We start from the raw sequence: 16,445 nt of genomic DNA on the forward strand, positions 1-16,445 counted from the left end.
TATGTATTTGGTTGGATTGATTTTTATTGGTTTTCTTAGTTGCCTGAAATGTTATGCAGCATGTGCAAGTAAGATCCATAACAGGTAATGTAAAGGCTGTGAAACAACATTTTGTGCATGTGTAGTTGCCTGGGGCATTTCCCGCAACCAGTCAATATACAAGAATCTCCATGATATCATATAGTGGCTAGGGTATCCTAGAACCAGCAGCAGGCAGCCAAAAGGGAAGGTAGGGATAATGGGAACTGCAGATACTGGAGAATAAGAATGGAAACAAGATAAAGTGTGAAGCTGGATGAAAACAGCAGGCCAAGCAGCATCTCAGGAGCACAAAAGCTGATGTTATGGGTCTAGACCCTTCAGAAAAGTTTCAGATGTGTTCTTGATGTATGGCAGTGAGATGAGTGTCTTAGGGTGTGCACTATCTTCCTGTTGTTCGTGTGATAGGTATTGTCTGATCCATTTGGCCACTGCCCGAATATATTAGTTTACTTAGCCAGCAGTCCCCTTGTCTGCCTTTTGCTCTGACTATTCATGAGGCAAGTTTTTTTATTATGCAGAGACCTTGCCTTCCTGGCTGCCCCTGGCTCATGCTCTCACCTCTCCTGCTGCTGAAATTAGAGCGTTTGCCATTGATGGTCACCTCACTGTTTGTGGAAAACCAAGGACCAGTTAGAGTGAGAAAATTAATATTAGAAAAAAAATTGAGCAATGAATGGTCCTGAAACCTGGCAAACCCACTCAACATGATGACCACATTCGAAGGTATAACCAACTGCAGTCTGAATAATTCAAAGGCCCCTGGGCATGACCACTATTTACTACTTTGACTTGACACATTGAGTAAAAATAAGTTAACAAAGATGTAGAGCTAGATGAACACAGCAGGCCAAGCAACATCACAGGAGCAGGAAAGCTGACGCCTCAGGCCCAGACCCTTCAGAAGGTCTAGGCCCAAAACGTCAGCCCCCCTGCTCCCATGATGCTGCCTGGTCTGCTGTGCCTTTCCAGCTCCACACCCCGCCATCTCAGATTCTCTACCATCTGCAGTTCATACTTATTTTTGTTCCAGAGAGAGTATTACTTTAGGACCATGAATTTTTGGTTGATAAATTTGAACCTGGGCAGTCTTGCCAAATAGCAGTAGTGATTGAGCTTTGACCTCAAAAGAAAACTGGGCAGGTTGTAGAGCAGAGATAATTAGAACTGCAGATGCTGGAGAATCTGAGACAACAAAATGCGGAGCTGGATGAGCACAGCAGGCCAAGCAGCATCCTAGGAGCACTTTTCTGCTCAAGGGTCTAGGCCTGAAACGTCAGCTTTTGTGCTGCTAAGATGCTGCTTGGCCTGCTGTGTTCATCCAGCTCCACACTTTGTTAAAAGGGAAGGTAGGAACTGGATTTGAGAGCACAGTCATTAAAGGTATGTAACTAACCTCCTCTTGACTGTGAAGGGTCTGAATGGGACATTGGCAGAGATCATGAATTTGAGTGTATGCATCACTGGATCTCTGTTGAATGTGTAATATATGAAATGGAAGTGAGGTGAGAAGATTCCCAATCCTGCAGATTAATGGTTTACTCGTATTGTAAACCAGATTATTAGCTACAAAGTAGGCTTTCATTTTATAATTTTTAGATGGGAAGTTCTAGTTCTGCTTAAGGGCAACTATTCACCATAAGGCCAAAAATTCCCAAAGTACCTGTTTCTTGTTGAGTAAGAAATGATCCCACCCCTCTCAAACGAGCATCTCTTCTTACCTGGCCATTTGATGTCACTCTGTCTCTCCATCTCTCCTCTCTCCTATACCTCGCTCTTCGTAGTAAGAGCACAGTATGGGGGATAAATGGTCTGACTGCTTATTCATGTGCTGTCAGGTTGAACAACCGGGAAGGAAAGCAAATGTGAGATCTCCTAACTGTATCTGGTTTAATAACTTTACTCTTTGCCAAGCGAAAGGCTATTTAATGTACTGAGATCATTTTTATCAGGCTGCACATTCACAATCCCCTTGCCTCCCTCCACTCAAGAATTCTTCAGCCTTTGATTTCTCTTTCCTTATTTTCTGCTCTCTAATATCTTTCTCTGACTCAGCACCATCACTACCCCAACTTATTTTCCCTGGTGCCAGAGGAACAGTTCAACCAATGTAATAAAATGTGAGGCTGGATGAACACAGCAGGCCAAGCAGCATCTCGGGAGCACAAAAGCTGACGTTTCGGGCCTAGACCCTTCATCAGAGAGGGGGATGGGGAGAGGGAATGTGGAATGTCATCTTGGGGCCTGGGATAGGGGTGAGGGAGGAGGTGTGGGGACAAGTGTAGCATTTCCTGCGGTTGCAGGGGAAGGTGCCGGGTGTGGTGGGGTTGGAGGGCAGTGTGGAGCGAACAAGGGAGTCACGGAGAGAGTGGTCTCTCCGGAAAGCAGACAGGGGTGGGGATGGAAAAATGTCTTGGGTGGTGGAGTCGGATTGTAAATGGCAAAAGTGTCGGAGGATGATGCGTTGTATCCGGAGGTTGGTAGGGTGGTGTGTGAGAACGAGGGGGATCCTCTTAGGGCGGTTGTGGCGGGGGTGGGGTGTGAGGGATGTGTTGCGGAAAATACGGGAGACGCGGTCAAGGGCGTTCTCGATCACTGTGGGGGGAAAGTTGCGGTCCTTAAAGAACTTGGACATCTGGGATGTGCGGGAGTGGAATGTCTTATCGTGGGAGCAGATGAGGCGGAGGAATTGGGAATAGGGGATGGAATTTTTGCAGGAGGGTGGGTGGGAGGAGGTGTATTCTAGGTAGCTGTGGGAGTCGGTGGGCTTGAAATGGACATCAGTTACAAGCTGGTTGCCTGAGATGGAGACTGAGAGGTCCAGGAAGGTGAGGGATGTGCTGGAGATGGCCCAGGTGAACTGAAGGTTGGGGTGGAAGGTGTTGGTGAAGTGGATGAACTGTTCGAGCTCCTCTGGGGAGCAAGAGGCGGCGCCGATACAGTCATCAATGTACCGGAGGAAGAGGTGGTGTTTGGGGCCTGTGTAGGTGCGGAAGAGGGACTGTTCCACGTAACCTACAAAGAGGCAGGCATAGCTGGGGCCCATGCGGGTGCCCATGGCCACCCCCTTAGTCTGTAGGAAGTGGGACCTCCCACCCACAGCCTCCAACCTCATTGTTCCCCAACCCCGCACGGCCCGTTTCTATCTCCTTCCCAAAATCCACAAACTTGCCTGCCCTGGTCGACCCATCGTCTCAGCCTGCTCCTGCCCCACCGAACTCATCTCCACCTATCGGGACTCCATTTTCTCCCCTTTGGTCCAGGAACTCCCCACCTACGTCTGTGACACCACCCACGCCCTCCACCTCCTCCAGGACTTCCAATTCCCTGGCCCCCAACACCTCATATTCACCATGGACGTCCAGTCCCTGTACACCTGCATTTCGCATGGAGATGTCCTCAAGGCCCTCCACTTCTTCCTATCCCGCACGCCCGACCAGTCCCCCTCCACCGACACTCTCATCCGCCTAGCTGAACTCGTCCTCACACTCAACAACTTCTCTTTTGACTCCTCCCACTTCCTACAGACTAAGGGGGTGGCCATGGGCACCCGCATGGGCCCCAGCTATGCCTGCCTCTTTGTAGGTTACGTGGAACAGTCCCTCTTCCGCACCTACACAGGCCCCAAACCCCACCTCTTCCTCCGGTACATCGATGACTGTATCGGCGCCGCCTCTTGCTCCCCAGAGGAGCTCGAACAGTTCATCCACTTCACCAACACCTTCCACCCCAACCTTCAGTTCACCTGGGCCATCTCCAGCACATCCCTCACCTTCCTGGACCTCTCAGTCTCCATCTCGGGCAACCAGCTTGTAACTGATGTCCATTTCAAGCCCACCGACTCCCACAGCTACCTAGAATACACCTCCTCCCACCCACCCTCCTGCAAAAATTCCATCCCCTATTCCCAATTCCTCCGCCTCCGCCACATCTGCTCCCACGATAAGACATTCCACTCCCGCACATCCCAGATGTCCAAGTTCTTTAAGGACCGCAACTTTCCCCCCACAGTGATCGAGAACGCCCTTGACTGCGTCTCCCGTATTTCCCGCAACACATCCCTCACACCCCACCCCCGCCACAACCTAAGAGGATCCCCCTCGTTCTCACACACCACCCTACCAACCTCCGGATACAACGCATCATCCTCCGACACTTTTGCCATTTACAATCCGACCCCACCACCCAAGACACTTTTCCATCCCCACCCCTTCTGCTTTCTGGAGAGACCACTCTCTCCGTGACTCCCTTGTTCGCTCCACACTGCCCTCCAACCCCACCACACCCGTCACCTTCCCCTGCAACCGCCGGAAATACTACACTTGTCCCTACACCTCCCTCCCTCACCCCTATCCCAGGCCCCAAGATGACATTCCACATTCCCTCTCCCCATCCCCTCTCTGATGAAGGGTCTAGGCCCGAAACGTCAGCTTTTGTGCTCCCGAGATGCTGCTTGGCCTGCTGTGTTCATCCAGCCTCACATTTTATTATCTTGGAATTCTCCAGCATCTGCAGTTCCCATTATCTCTGATACTAGTTCAGCCAATGTGATGGTTTTCATCTGAACAATTAAATGTTTACGTAAGGGAGGGTAAAAGAATCATAAATTCAACAAAGCCCTGTTTGGATCAAGCCTAGAATATACATAGCATCACTTAGGATGGAAATATTGACATTGAAGAAAGTGCAGAATAAATTAAAGAGCAGGATGACTGGACTCTGGGGCATTGAGGAGCGATTTCACAAACTAAGTTTGTGTTCCATTGAGTTATAAGAGTCATTACATCTAAGGTTTTAAGACCTTGACATTAAACTAACGCTGGTATTTAAACCAGCCTCAGTTGGTTTAATGAACTTTTCTTTGCATTAACAATAAATTTTCAGTTCTAGAGAAGCAAAGTAGACCATTGTTTAATTTGATATGTTTGCAGGGTTTTTTTTTCAACTGCAGTGTGACAATTTAATTGTTTCTATTGAGCAATTTTGGAATAAACTGTGTAGCCGCTGCAAAACGGTGTTTAAAAGAATAACTAGGGTTTACATTTCATTGGTGCCTTTTACAAACTCAGAACTTCTCTGTCTCTCGACTAATGAAACACGACTGAAGTGAAGGCATTGTTGTGATGCAGGCAGCCAATTTGAGTATAAGATCCAGCAAATTGCAATGAGGGAATGATCAGAAAATCTGATTTTGATGTTGGTTCTGGATTAGTTATCGACCCAGAACACTACAGATAACTGCCTTTCCCTTCCCCCATTTTAACTGTGCAGACCTTTTAGATCCACCTGTTGAATTTGAAACTGTTTAAAATCTTGTCTGAAAAGTTGGAACCTCTGAGTGCAGTCCCCAGTATCATAGTGGGCATTGTTTCTCAAGTGCCACATGAACCTCCATAACATCTGACTTGAGGGTGCCAACTGCTGAACCACAGCCAAGTCCTAAATTAATCATGAGTCATGCATAATACTGAATGCTTGACTGGGTTGTAATTTCTTAAGTCTTGTGTCTTCTTGTACCACTGGATTTTTCTCAGATGACGTGGTCCCAGTACTGGAGAGAAAAACAACAGGCTCACCTAAAAGCAAATACAAACTTTAAGTTGGCTTATGGAGCCTTACATTTATTAAGTTTTTCTGAAGCCCTTTTAAAGCAGGATTCAAGTGAGGAATGGTACAAGGAACAGACATTAGGAGAGGTAGTCACCTCCTGGATATAGATTTGTGTTGGGCGAGTTGAATGTGGGAGAGTCCTAAATTCAGGAAGGAGTCTCCAGCTTAGGCCCTAACAGACGCATAGTACCCATTGGTGATAGAGCAAAGTAATGGGATGGATTCTTGCGCAAAGTCAGTAGAAGAATCCGTTATAAAAATGGAAACAGGTCTACACAAAATATAGTGGGTTGAAGCTATGTTGGGGGTGAGGCAGGGGGAAAACTATCCACTTTGTTGTGGGAGGTCTGGTCATTGTCTTAGTTGCTGCCTTTGGGATCTTGCTGTGCACAGTGTCTGTCCTAGGCACAACTATGACCACCATTCAAAAGTACTTTGTTTCTTATGAAACATTTTCAGTGGGCATATCTTTAAAGAAAGAGGAGAAAGGTTTTAAAAAGGGCGCGAGGGGAAACTATTTTGAACAGTGGTCTGTGTGGAAGGTACTGCTAGAGGAAGAGGCAGATGCAAGTATGGTTATAACATTGAAAAGACATTTTGAAAAGTACATGAATGGAAATGGGATATGGGCCAAACGCAGGCACATGGGGTCAGTTTAGTTTGGGAATATGATTGGTGAGGGCAAGATGGACCAAAGGGTCTGTTTATGTGCTGTGTGACTCTGACTCTGTCCTTGGGAAGGCAAGTGCTGTACAGTACAAAGTCTGTTTTTCTCTTAGCAACTTAAAGTGTAGCGTTATAAATGGGATAGTTGAGAATGTCAGGACTGTATGGATTTATATACACACATCAATGCGAATGCTTAACTAAAAAACAAACAAACGACCGTGAGTTGACAATGGGATGGATGTGGTACCAGCTAATGTGATGACCAGGCTAAATGTGAGTGTTGAGGTAAGGGACAGAAGAGGAGATGCTCAGACCCTAAAATTATTTAACTTAATATTGAATTCCAGAGGGTGCAAGGTTCCCAAGCAGAAAATGAGATTTTGTTCTTCCAGCTTATGAGCTTTGAGAGTATTGCAGCAAGCCTGAGATGGATGTTGACTCGGGGACATGTGTTGGAATGGCAGGCAACAAGAAGCTGGAAGCTAGAAGTCAAACAAAATCAGAAATTTCTTGGGCAAACCAAGCAGGTTTGGCAGCATCTGTAGAGAGAAAGCAGAGGTAACATTTCTGGTCCAGTGATCCTTCTACAGAATTGATTAGCTCTGAAAAGGTTGGTACGTATACTGAAGATGTGGATGTGGGAAGTTGGGGTGGAATAAACGATAGGCAAAAATCATCAAGCCCAGAGAGAGAGAGAGAACGAGAGAACAACAGTTGGACAGCTAAAACCCCATTCACCCTGCTTCCTTCCCAAAACCACAAATAGGATTGCCTAGGAAAATGCATTAATTTTGTCTGCTCTTGCCCCACAACTCATCTCTTCCTAACTCAACTTTTCTCTCAGCCACTGTCCAGTCCCTTCCCACTTAGGTCCAAGATTCTTTTTACGTTTTACGTCAGTTTCAGAATTTCCAGTTTTCAGGCTCCAGCTGCTTCCTCTTCACCATGCATGTGTAATTCCTTTCACTTATCCATCTCCCATCAAGGTGATCTCAGAGCTCTCCACCTCTTCCTGCATAAACTGTTCTCATCCTCTACCACCCCCCTCCATTTGGCTGAGTTCGTCCTCATTCTGAACGACTTCTCCTTTTTGACCTGAGGAAGTGAGGGGAGTTAAAGGAGTGGCCATGGGCCCCACTTATGTTTGTTTCTCTGGGTACATGGAACATTCCTTCTTCTAGTCCTCCAGGTGCCAACCCATAATGCTTTCTCCAGTACATCAATGACATCATCAGCATTGCTTCTCCTTCTCATTCAGAATTGGAAAAATGTACTCAATCACTATCTATTATCAAACTTCCACCCTGTTCTCACCTTCGCCTGGTCCATCACTGAATCCTCCCTTCCTGTCCTCTAACTCTGTTTCCATTTCTGGGGATATACTGGCCACCAATATCTATTACAAACTCACTAACTCCCACAGTTACCATGAATATATATCCGCCCGCCCTGCTTTCCTGTAAAGACTCTATTCCATTCTCTGTTTTTCCATCTCTGCTTCTGTTCTGATTATGCCAGCTTCTAAAAGGAACGTCCAAAACGTCCACTTTCTTCCTCAACTGAAAATTCTCCATAACTGTGGTTGATGGGCCCTCAGTTGTGTTCAACCCATTTCGGCCTCCAACCCCTTCTCTTCCCTCTGACGACATTGATAGTGTTCCCCATACCCCTTACCCACCCATATCCACATCCAGAGGATCATTAGCCACCATTTTTACCACTTCCAGCAGGATGCCACCGTCAGGCACACAATCCCCTCCCCTCCCTTGTCAGACTTTCACAGGGACCCGTCTCTCTGGGACATCCTGGTCCATTCCCATTGCCCATGGCATCTCTGCCTGCAATCGCAGAAGGTGCATCACCTGTCTGTTTATTACTACTTCATCATCCAAGGCCCCAGAAACACCTTCCAGATGAAACAGCACTTCACTCAATCTAATCACTGTATTTGCTGTTCAGTGTGCTTTTCTCTACGTTGGGCAGATGAAATACAGACTAGCTAACAGTGTGGAGCTGGATGAACACAGCAGGCCAAGCAGCATCTCAGGAGCACAAAAGCTGACGTTTTGGGCCTAAACCCTTTTGTTGGAGAGGGAACTGGAATAAATAGGGAGAGAGGGGGAGGCAGACCAAAGATGGAGAGAAAACAAGATAGGTAGAGAGGACAGTATAGGTGAGGAGGTAGGGAGGGAATAGGTCAGTCCAGGGAAGATGGACAGGTCAAGGAGGCGGGATGAGGTGGTAGGTAGGAAATGGAGGTGCGGCTTGAGGTGAGAGGAAGGGATGGGTGAGAGGAAGAACAGGTTAGGGAAGCAGAAACAGGCTGGGCTGGTTTTGGGATGCTGTGGTGGGGGGGGGGGGGAGAACTGGGCTGGTTTTGGGATGCAACGGGGGAAGGGGAGATTTTGAAGCTTGTGAAGTCCACATTGATACCATTGGGCTGCAGAGTTCCCAAGCAGAATGCGTTGCTGTTCTTGCAACCTTCGACCCTCTGTTCCATCCCCAACAGCATCTGACTGCTGCAGCAATGTTCGACCTACTGCTGTCACCACAGCAACGGCTGCATCACAACTTCAAGCCGCTCTGATGTCCTGCAGACTGCTGAACAAAGACCCCAGCTCCAATGGTGGGCGCCTTGTTCGGAAGCTGATCAGAGCAGACAGCTGATTGGCTCATACGCTTGATTGAAAGCATCATGTGGAATGAGCGAGCGAGGGAACTCTCCAGTGAACTGATGGTCATTGTGGACTAAGATTTTTATTTGCTTTTAAAAGTTGCAATGCGCCTTCGAGGAGCACCGAGAGCCAGATTTCTGCAGATCCTGGAATCTGAGTGAGTGTGCCAGTTTAATAACTGTGGTGAGGAACTGTACTCACTGAAGTGATACCAGACGTGCAGGCTTCCCAGCGATAGATGACAAGGCTGAGAAACTCAATAGTGAATGTACCTTTATTGTTTTGCCTTTGCAGTAGTTTATAGTTCAGTATGTCTCAACAAACTGATTCATCTAATCTTACATCAGAGGCCATTCAGCCTATCATCCTTGTTCCAACTCTTCGCAAATCCTATTCCATTGCACCCACTCCCTGCTGCTCACTCTTCACACTTCTCCTCAAAGTGTTTATTATCAACTTTTTTGTTCTATAAAGATTGAACGCATGTTTTGCCCTCTAAGTTGATTCTAATTCATTTAAAAACAACAAACTTCCCTAGTCAGTTTTACGCCTGTGTTGTTGCCTCTCCTGTCTGTGTATTCACTTCCTCATTACTTGCTGGAATATATCTTTATTTTTCCAGATTTTTTTAAAGCGTCCCTTTTTTTATGATTTACTACAGCAACGGGAATGGCCAAAAGAGTTTCTGAAATCCTTACTTTCAGTAAGCCTCCCCATACCTTGTTTTCACTTGGGTACAGTGAGAGTGAGGGGATTTCTCTGATGAAGGGTCTAGGTCCGAAACGTCAGCTTTTGTGCTCCTGAGATGCTGCTTGGCCTGCTGTATTCATCCAGCCTCACATTTTATTATCTCAGATTCTCCAGCATCTGCAGTTCCCATTATCTTGGATTTTCTGATCAGCTGCTTGAGGAGCTGATAATATAGTTAGTGAGATGTCCTTGGGTAAGTTTTAAAGTTTGAAAAACTGAGAACTGCCTTCTTATTTTTGAAGGGAGGAAGTGTTTAAATAAGGAGAGGCTCTTGTGGTGAAATGGTAGTGTCTCCTACCTTTTGGAACAGGAGGCCTGGTTCAAGTCTTAACCTGCTCCAGAGATATGAAATATACCTCTGAACAGGTTGAGTAGAAATTCCTAGTGTGGGAACAGGAGCTGACCCACTCTCTCGCTCTCAGCATTTTGGAATCAGTAATCTGTAAGAATTAACTTTTGCCATTTAGAAGGAAATACTTCTACCAAAAAAAGTAACCAGTTTCTAATGATGCCCTGATTGAAGGAGCACACACTTTGTAAGAAATTAACTATACTGTCAGCCTTGCTTGTTGCATTTGTGCCTCTGGATCAGGTGGTTGTGTTCAAATACCACTCCAGCATGTTAACTATAAAATTTTTTGGTTGATACTCCAGTGTAGACTGAATGCTGCTTTGTTAGAAATGCTGTTTCAGATGAGTCATTTAAATAGTAGTCCCATCTCCCCAGTTGGGATTGAAGAGTTTTTTTTTGAGAGCAACTGAAGTTCTCCCTGGCATTGTGGCCAGAACTCATTCCTCCACCAAAAACTCTCAACTGAATGATCATTGTTGCGTTGTTTGTGAGAGTTTGCTTTATGAAAATTGGCTTTTATTTCACAAAAGTCACTTCTGATATCCTAAAGTCACAAAAGATGACAATAAAAATTAAGTTTTCAAGATATGAGTACAAATAAAGTCTAAGAAGGGGTGGGCAACCTTTTTGAGTTCTAAATGTTATCAGCTGTATTGGTGGTCATTTGATCATAAAACTTATTGTGCAACTTGAACTTCTGGATATCATTTAAGGGCAAGATGAAGTGTTTCTCTGCAATTCATGTAAACAATAAAAAAAATTCTTCAATCAGGAAATGCCTGTGCTAGCTTTTGAAGTTGACCTTCTGTCTGATTTTCTGCTGTACCTGTTTGTCAGCTGGCACTGCACTGCAGTGTTGTGTTGGTGTCTGCATTGCAGAGTTGTTCACACTCTGACATAGATAATGACCTGAAGAGTTTGAGAATGAAACTGCTAATGCATCTTTGCAGTTTTGAGCTTTCGCTTCCATCTAAAAATCTATTTCATCTGTAAAGTCATAAATTCATACAGCACAGAAGCAAGCCCTTCAGTCTAACTCGTCCATGCTGACCAGGCATCCCAGTCTGATCTAGTCCCGTTTGCCAGCATTTGGCCCATATCTCTTTAAAACCTTCCTATTCCTAAATCCATCCAGATACCTTTTTAAATATTGAAATTGTGTGTGCCTCATCCACTTCATCTGGCAGCCCGTACACAACATGCACTAGGCTCTGCATGGAAAAGTTGCCCCTGGGGTCCTATTTTGTTTTAATCTTTATCACCTTAAGCCTATTTCCTCTAGTTTTTAGAAATCCAACCCTAGGGAAAAAACCCTTGGCTATTCAGTCTATCCATGCCCCTCATGAATCATGATTTTATAAACCTCTGTGAAGGTATCCACTTGGCCGCCTCTAGGGGAAAATAGCTCCAGCCAATTCAGCCTCTCCCTATGACTCAAACCCTCCAAGCCTGGCAACAACCTTTGTAAAACTTTTCTGCACCTTCAAGTTTAGCAACCTTCCTATAGAAGGGCAACCAGAATTGTACACTGTATTTCAAAGGTGGCTTCAACAGTGTCAAACATTGCTCAAAACTGAAAGGGCCATTGTGAGATGATATCGTGACTATCCCTAATACAGGCGTGGCCATGAAAAGCAGTAATTTCAGGACATTTCATGTTAAGTTATTTTGTTTCTGTCTGTTTCCCATTTCTGGTATGGAGATTTTATGGATTCTATTGATTTCAACTGGAATAAGTGAAGTGCTGGGTGGGGTGGGGGGGAGCAGAGAAAGTATCAGCAGGTCTGGCTTTATTGAGGTGAATAATAGGAAACGGGGTAAAATACTGAGGACAACTTTTAAAGTCTTTGAGAATGCAAGAAACTTTTTAAAAAGATGTTCATTGTTACAATATGAGAAAATAAATGCTAATATTGAAAATGGATGTCCCAGAGGAAATCAGTATTATTTTGCACCATGGCCATCTCTTGCTGCCCATGTTTCACAGAAAAACCTTGTGGCATTTGAGTAGTTAAAAAAGTGCAGGGCTTGTTGTCATAGTCGTAGTCGTCCATATGCTGATAAGTTTCTGGAAAAGTGCAGCAGGTCTCGCAACATCTGTGAAGGAAAAAGACTTAACGTTTCAGGTCCAGTGACCCAGTTTCTGGGTGTAATTGAGGACACATTACAGAGGTTCATCCCAAAGAAAAGAAAAATTGTCCGGGGTGGGATTAGACAGCCATGGCTGACCAAGGAAGCCGGGAAATATATCAAAGAAAAAGAGACAGTGCTCTTGGCCACTTTATAGACTGGGAAATCAGAAGATTGGGAAGGCTACAAAAACAGACAGAGGATAACAAAGAGAGCAATAAGGAAGGAGAAGATCAAATATGAAAGTAGGCTAGCTAGTAATATTAGAAATGATAGTAAAAGCTTCTTTCAATACATAAGAAACAAACGAGGCAAAAGTAGATATTGGGCTGTTCCAAATTGATGCTGGAAGGCTAGTGATGGGAGATAAGGAAATAGCTGAAGAACTTACTAAGTACTTTGCGTCAGTCTTCACAGTGGAAGACATGAGTAGTATGCCAACAATTAGGGAGAGCCAGGGGGCAGAGCTGAGTACGGTAGGCATTACAAAAGAGAGAGCGCTAGAAAAGCTAAAAGGTCTATAAAAATTGATAAATCTCCTGGCCCCAATGGGCTACATCCTAGAGTTCTGAGGGAGGTGGCTGAGGAAATAGCGGAGGCTTTGGTGGTCTTTCAAAAGTCACTGGAGTCAGGGAAAGTCCCAGATGATTGGAAAATTGCTGTTGTAACTCCCTTGTTTAAGAAAGGATCAAGGCAAAAGATGGAAAATTATAGGCCGATTAGCCTAACCTTGGTAGTTGGTAAAATTCTAGAATCCATTGTCAAGGATGAGATTTCTGAATTCCTGGAAGTGCAGGGTCAGATTAAAACAAGTCAACATGGATTTAGTAAGGGGAGGTCGTGTCTGACAAACCTGTTAGAATTCTTTTGAAGAGGTAACAAGTATGTTAGACCAGGGAAACCCAGTAGATGCTATCTATCAAAGGCCTTTTGGAAGTCTAGATACAGTGCCTCACGGGAGGCTGCTGAGCAAGGTGAGGGTTCACGGTGTTCGAGGTGAGCTACTGGCTTGGATTGAGGATTGGCTGTCTGACAGAAGGCAGAGAGTTGGGATAAAAGGCTCTTTTTCGGAATGGCAACCGGTGACGAGTGGTGTCCCGCAGGGTTCAGTGTTGGGGCTGCAGCTGTTCACCTTTTATATGTTAATGATCTAGATGAAGGGACTGGGGGCATTCTGGCGAAGTTTGCCAATGATACGAAGATAGGTGGACAGGCAGGTAGTACTGAGGAGGTGGGGAAGATGCAGAAAGATTTAGACAGTTTAAGAGAGTGGTCCAGGAAATGGCTGAAATTCAATGTGAGTAAATGTGAAGTTTTGCACTTTGGAAAAAAGAATACAGGCATGGACTATTTTCTAAATGGTGAGAAAATTCACAAATCAGAAGTGCAAAGCAATCTGGGAGTGTTGGGTCAGGATTCCCCAAAAGGTTAACTTGCAGGTAGAGTCCATAATTAAGAAAGCGAATGTAATGTTGTCGTTTATCTCAAGAGGGTTGGAATATAAAAGCAGTGATGTGCTTCTGAGGCTTTATAAGGCTCTAGTTAGGCCCCATTTAGAATACTGTGTCCAATTTTGGGCCCCCCACCTCAGGAAGGATATACTAGCCCTGGAGCACGTCCAGCGGAGATTCACACGGATGATCCCTGGAATGGTAGGTTTAATGTATGATGAACAGCTAAGGATCCTGGGATTGTACTCATTAGAGTTTAGAAGGTTGAGGAGAGATCTAATAGAAACTTACAAGATAATGTATGGCGTAGAAAGGGTGGACGCTAGGAAGTTGTTTCTGTTAGGCGGGGAGACTAGGACCTGTGGGCACAGCCTTAAAATTAGAGGGGGTAAATTTAAAACAGAAATGAGACGAATTTCTTCAGCCAGAGTGGTAGGCGTGTGGAATTCATTGCCATGGAGTGCAGTGGAGGCCAGGATGTTGGATGCCTTCAAGGCAGTGATCGACAAATTCTTGATCTCGCAAGGAATCGGGCTATGGGGAGAGTGCAGGGAAGTGTTGAAATGACCATCAGCCATGATTTAAATGGCGGAGTGGACTTGATGGGCCAAATGGCCTTACTTCCACTCCTATGTCTTATGGTCTCATGGACCCTTCCTCAGAACTGGAGAATTGTAGACCCTGCAACGGAAGAGGCAGCTGTTAAGCCCATCATATCTGTGCTGTCTCAGTTATTGAATTAATGCCACTCCGTGCTCTTTTTGTTCATAGCACTCCAAACTTTCCTTTATAGGCTGAGAGGTTCGGTCCACCTCTCCCCCTCCATTTATTTCAGAGCCCTCTCCCCATCCCCCTCTCTGAAGGGTCTGGGCCCGAAACGTCAGCTTTTGTGCTCCTGAGATGCTGCTTGGCCTGTGTTCATCCAGCTTCACACTTTGTTATCTTTTCTTTCTCTGCTGTTCTCTTTCGAAAAGTAGTCTTGATTTCACCATTCCTTCAGGAAGTCATAATTGTTTTCTTAATCACCCCTTCCCTGTTTTCTTTGCCCTCTCCAAAACCTTATTTTACTGGAGTGATGTACAAGTTTGCATTAAAAAAAACTGGCAAGTCTATTTGTGACTCTTAAGTATGCCTTTTAAACTGTTAACATTGAATTAGAAAATATCCAGCTTTAAAGTCAGTTTGATCATTTTGAAGTTGTCGTCAAGCTATTTCTCAATGTTTCATTCTCCCTTATTTTTCTTTTACAGATGAATACCATGTTCTTCCAGATGTCTTGCCACCTGTTCGAGAGTCTCTGTCCCAAAGAGCAACGTTGACCTCTCCTGTTGGTTTCCTGCATCGAGATAATAGAAGGTATGCTGGAATGAGGAGCATGGATTCGTCTGATCGCGATCGCCCAGTCAGCTACGGTTCTACATCTTCCTCTGCCTCTTCTAGGGATAGCCACTGCTCCTTGAGCAGTGGGATGACTCTGGTCTCCAACAGCCACTTGGGCCTTGCTGGCCAAGAGAAGGAAGCTGGGGCCATCCGGTTGGAGCTGATCCCGACAGGGCACTTGTCCAGCACCAATGATTGTGCAAAGATTAATTTGCCGCGTATGAATTCTGGAGAGGTGGATGAGAAGAGGACTGGAGATTTTGCAATCAAAAGAGTTGACTCTAGGGGGTCCCACAAGAATCGTGCAGTGTCACCGGGAGCAGCGTCTGTAAGACCTGGGCTGCTTTATGTGGACAGAGTAGTCCAGGAAATCCTGGAGACTGAGCGGACCTATGTTGAAGATCTGAGGAGCATTGTGAAGGTATTCTCATCTGTTGGATCAAAGAGTTAATTTTGTCTTGTCCTAATGAGTTCTGATTTAAGCTTAGAAATTACAGGTAGCATTAATTACTACGTTATGTGGGATCTTGGTCTAATTTAAGAGATCTAGAATACGGTGGAAGTTAGTTGTATAAAGTTCCAGTTAGACCATTGCTCTGAGCACCCTCGCCGTTCATACAAAATGCAAGAATAACTAATGGTGGTAAATGTCAGAGAAGTAGAGGTGTAAATGATAGATGTGAAAATGAGAAAATAGAGCAATGTGAACAAGACACGATATGGCTTTTAGGGTAGTGGAAGGAGAAGATGTAATCCAAAGGGAAGGCAGAGGTCATGCTCTGAAGTTATTAAACTCCATCCACATTGTGTCCTGAAGGCTATAAAGTATCTAACTGGAAAGTACAGTGGCACTTCTCCAGCCGTATGGAACTTTGTCAGAACACTACAGCAGGTCCAGGACACACTGCGCACGCGCACGCTCACACTGAAGCAAGATTGTTCATTGGCAAGCAACTGGAAGTTGGGGCCATTCTTAAGGACAGTGGAGGGGTTCTGCAAAGTGGACATCCAGGTAGTTTTGATGGTTTCTGGTGAGGAAACATTTGATTATTTTTGTAATATATTTATATTGGGTTGTTTTTACCAAAACAAGCCATTATGGTTTCAGTGGTTTCCTTTTTTTGCTCACATCTAGTTGAGGTAGACATCTTGTTTATGCTTTAGTTTTCTGTTCTGTTGGCGGTTTATAATGTTCATAATACAAGGAATATTACACTCTGATTTTCCTTTTGCTCTCCTTAATTGCTGGAGATTACTGCAAGCAGCCAATGTGAATTTAGATGATCAATAGCAGCCATTTTAAAATCTGCTAGTGTCAATTTTAAAATTTGTTTTTGCTGAAAACGGTGCTAGGATCTCTAATGATGCCCTGCTCTCCCTCCCTGCTCA

General features: G+C 45.0%; 1 protein-coding gene across 1 annotated transcript; it reads left to right on the forward strand.

Moving 5' to 3' along the window:
- Nucleotides 1–8,912: 8,912 nt before the first annotated feature.
- LOC132208869 (pleckstrin homology domain-containing family G member 1-like) lies at nucleotides 8,913–16,068 on the forward strand (the record flags this gene model as incomplete). Its single annotated transcript, XM_059644184.1, has 3 exons — nucleotides 8,913–9,150; nucleotides 14,927–15,477; nucleotides 15,874–16,068. Coding segments are annotated over exons 2-3 (630 nt in total), but the record flags the coding sequence as incomplete, so codon positions are not given.
- Nucleotides 16,069–16,445: the final 377 nt, after the last annotated feature.

Source organism: Stegostoma tigrinum, unplaced genomic scaffold, assembly GCF_030684315.1.
Source record: "Stegostoma tigrinum isolate sSteTig4 unplaced genomic scaffold, sSteTig4.hap1 scaffold_556, whole genome shotgun sequence".
Classification (NCBI taxonomy): domain Eukaryota; kingdom Metazoa; phylum Chordata; class Chondrichthyes; order Orectolobiformes; family Stegostomatidae; genus Stegostoma; species Stegostoma tigrinum.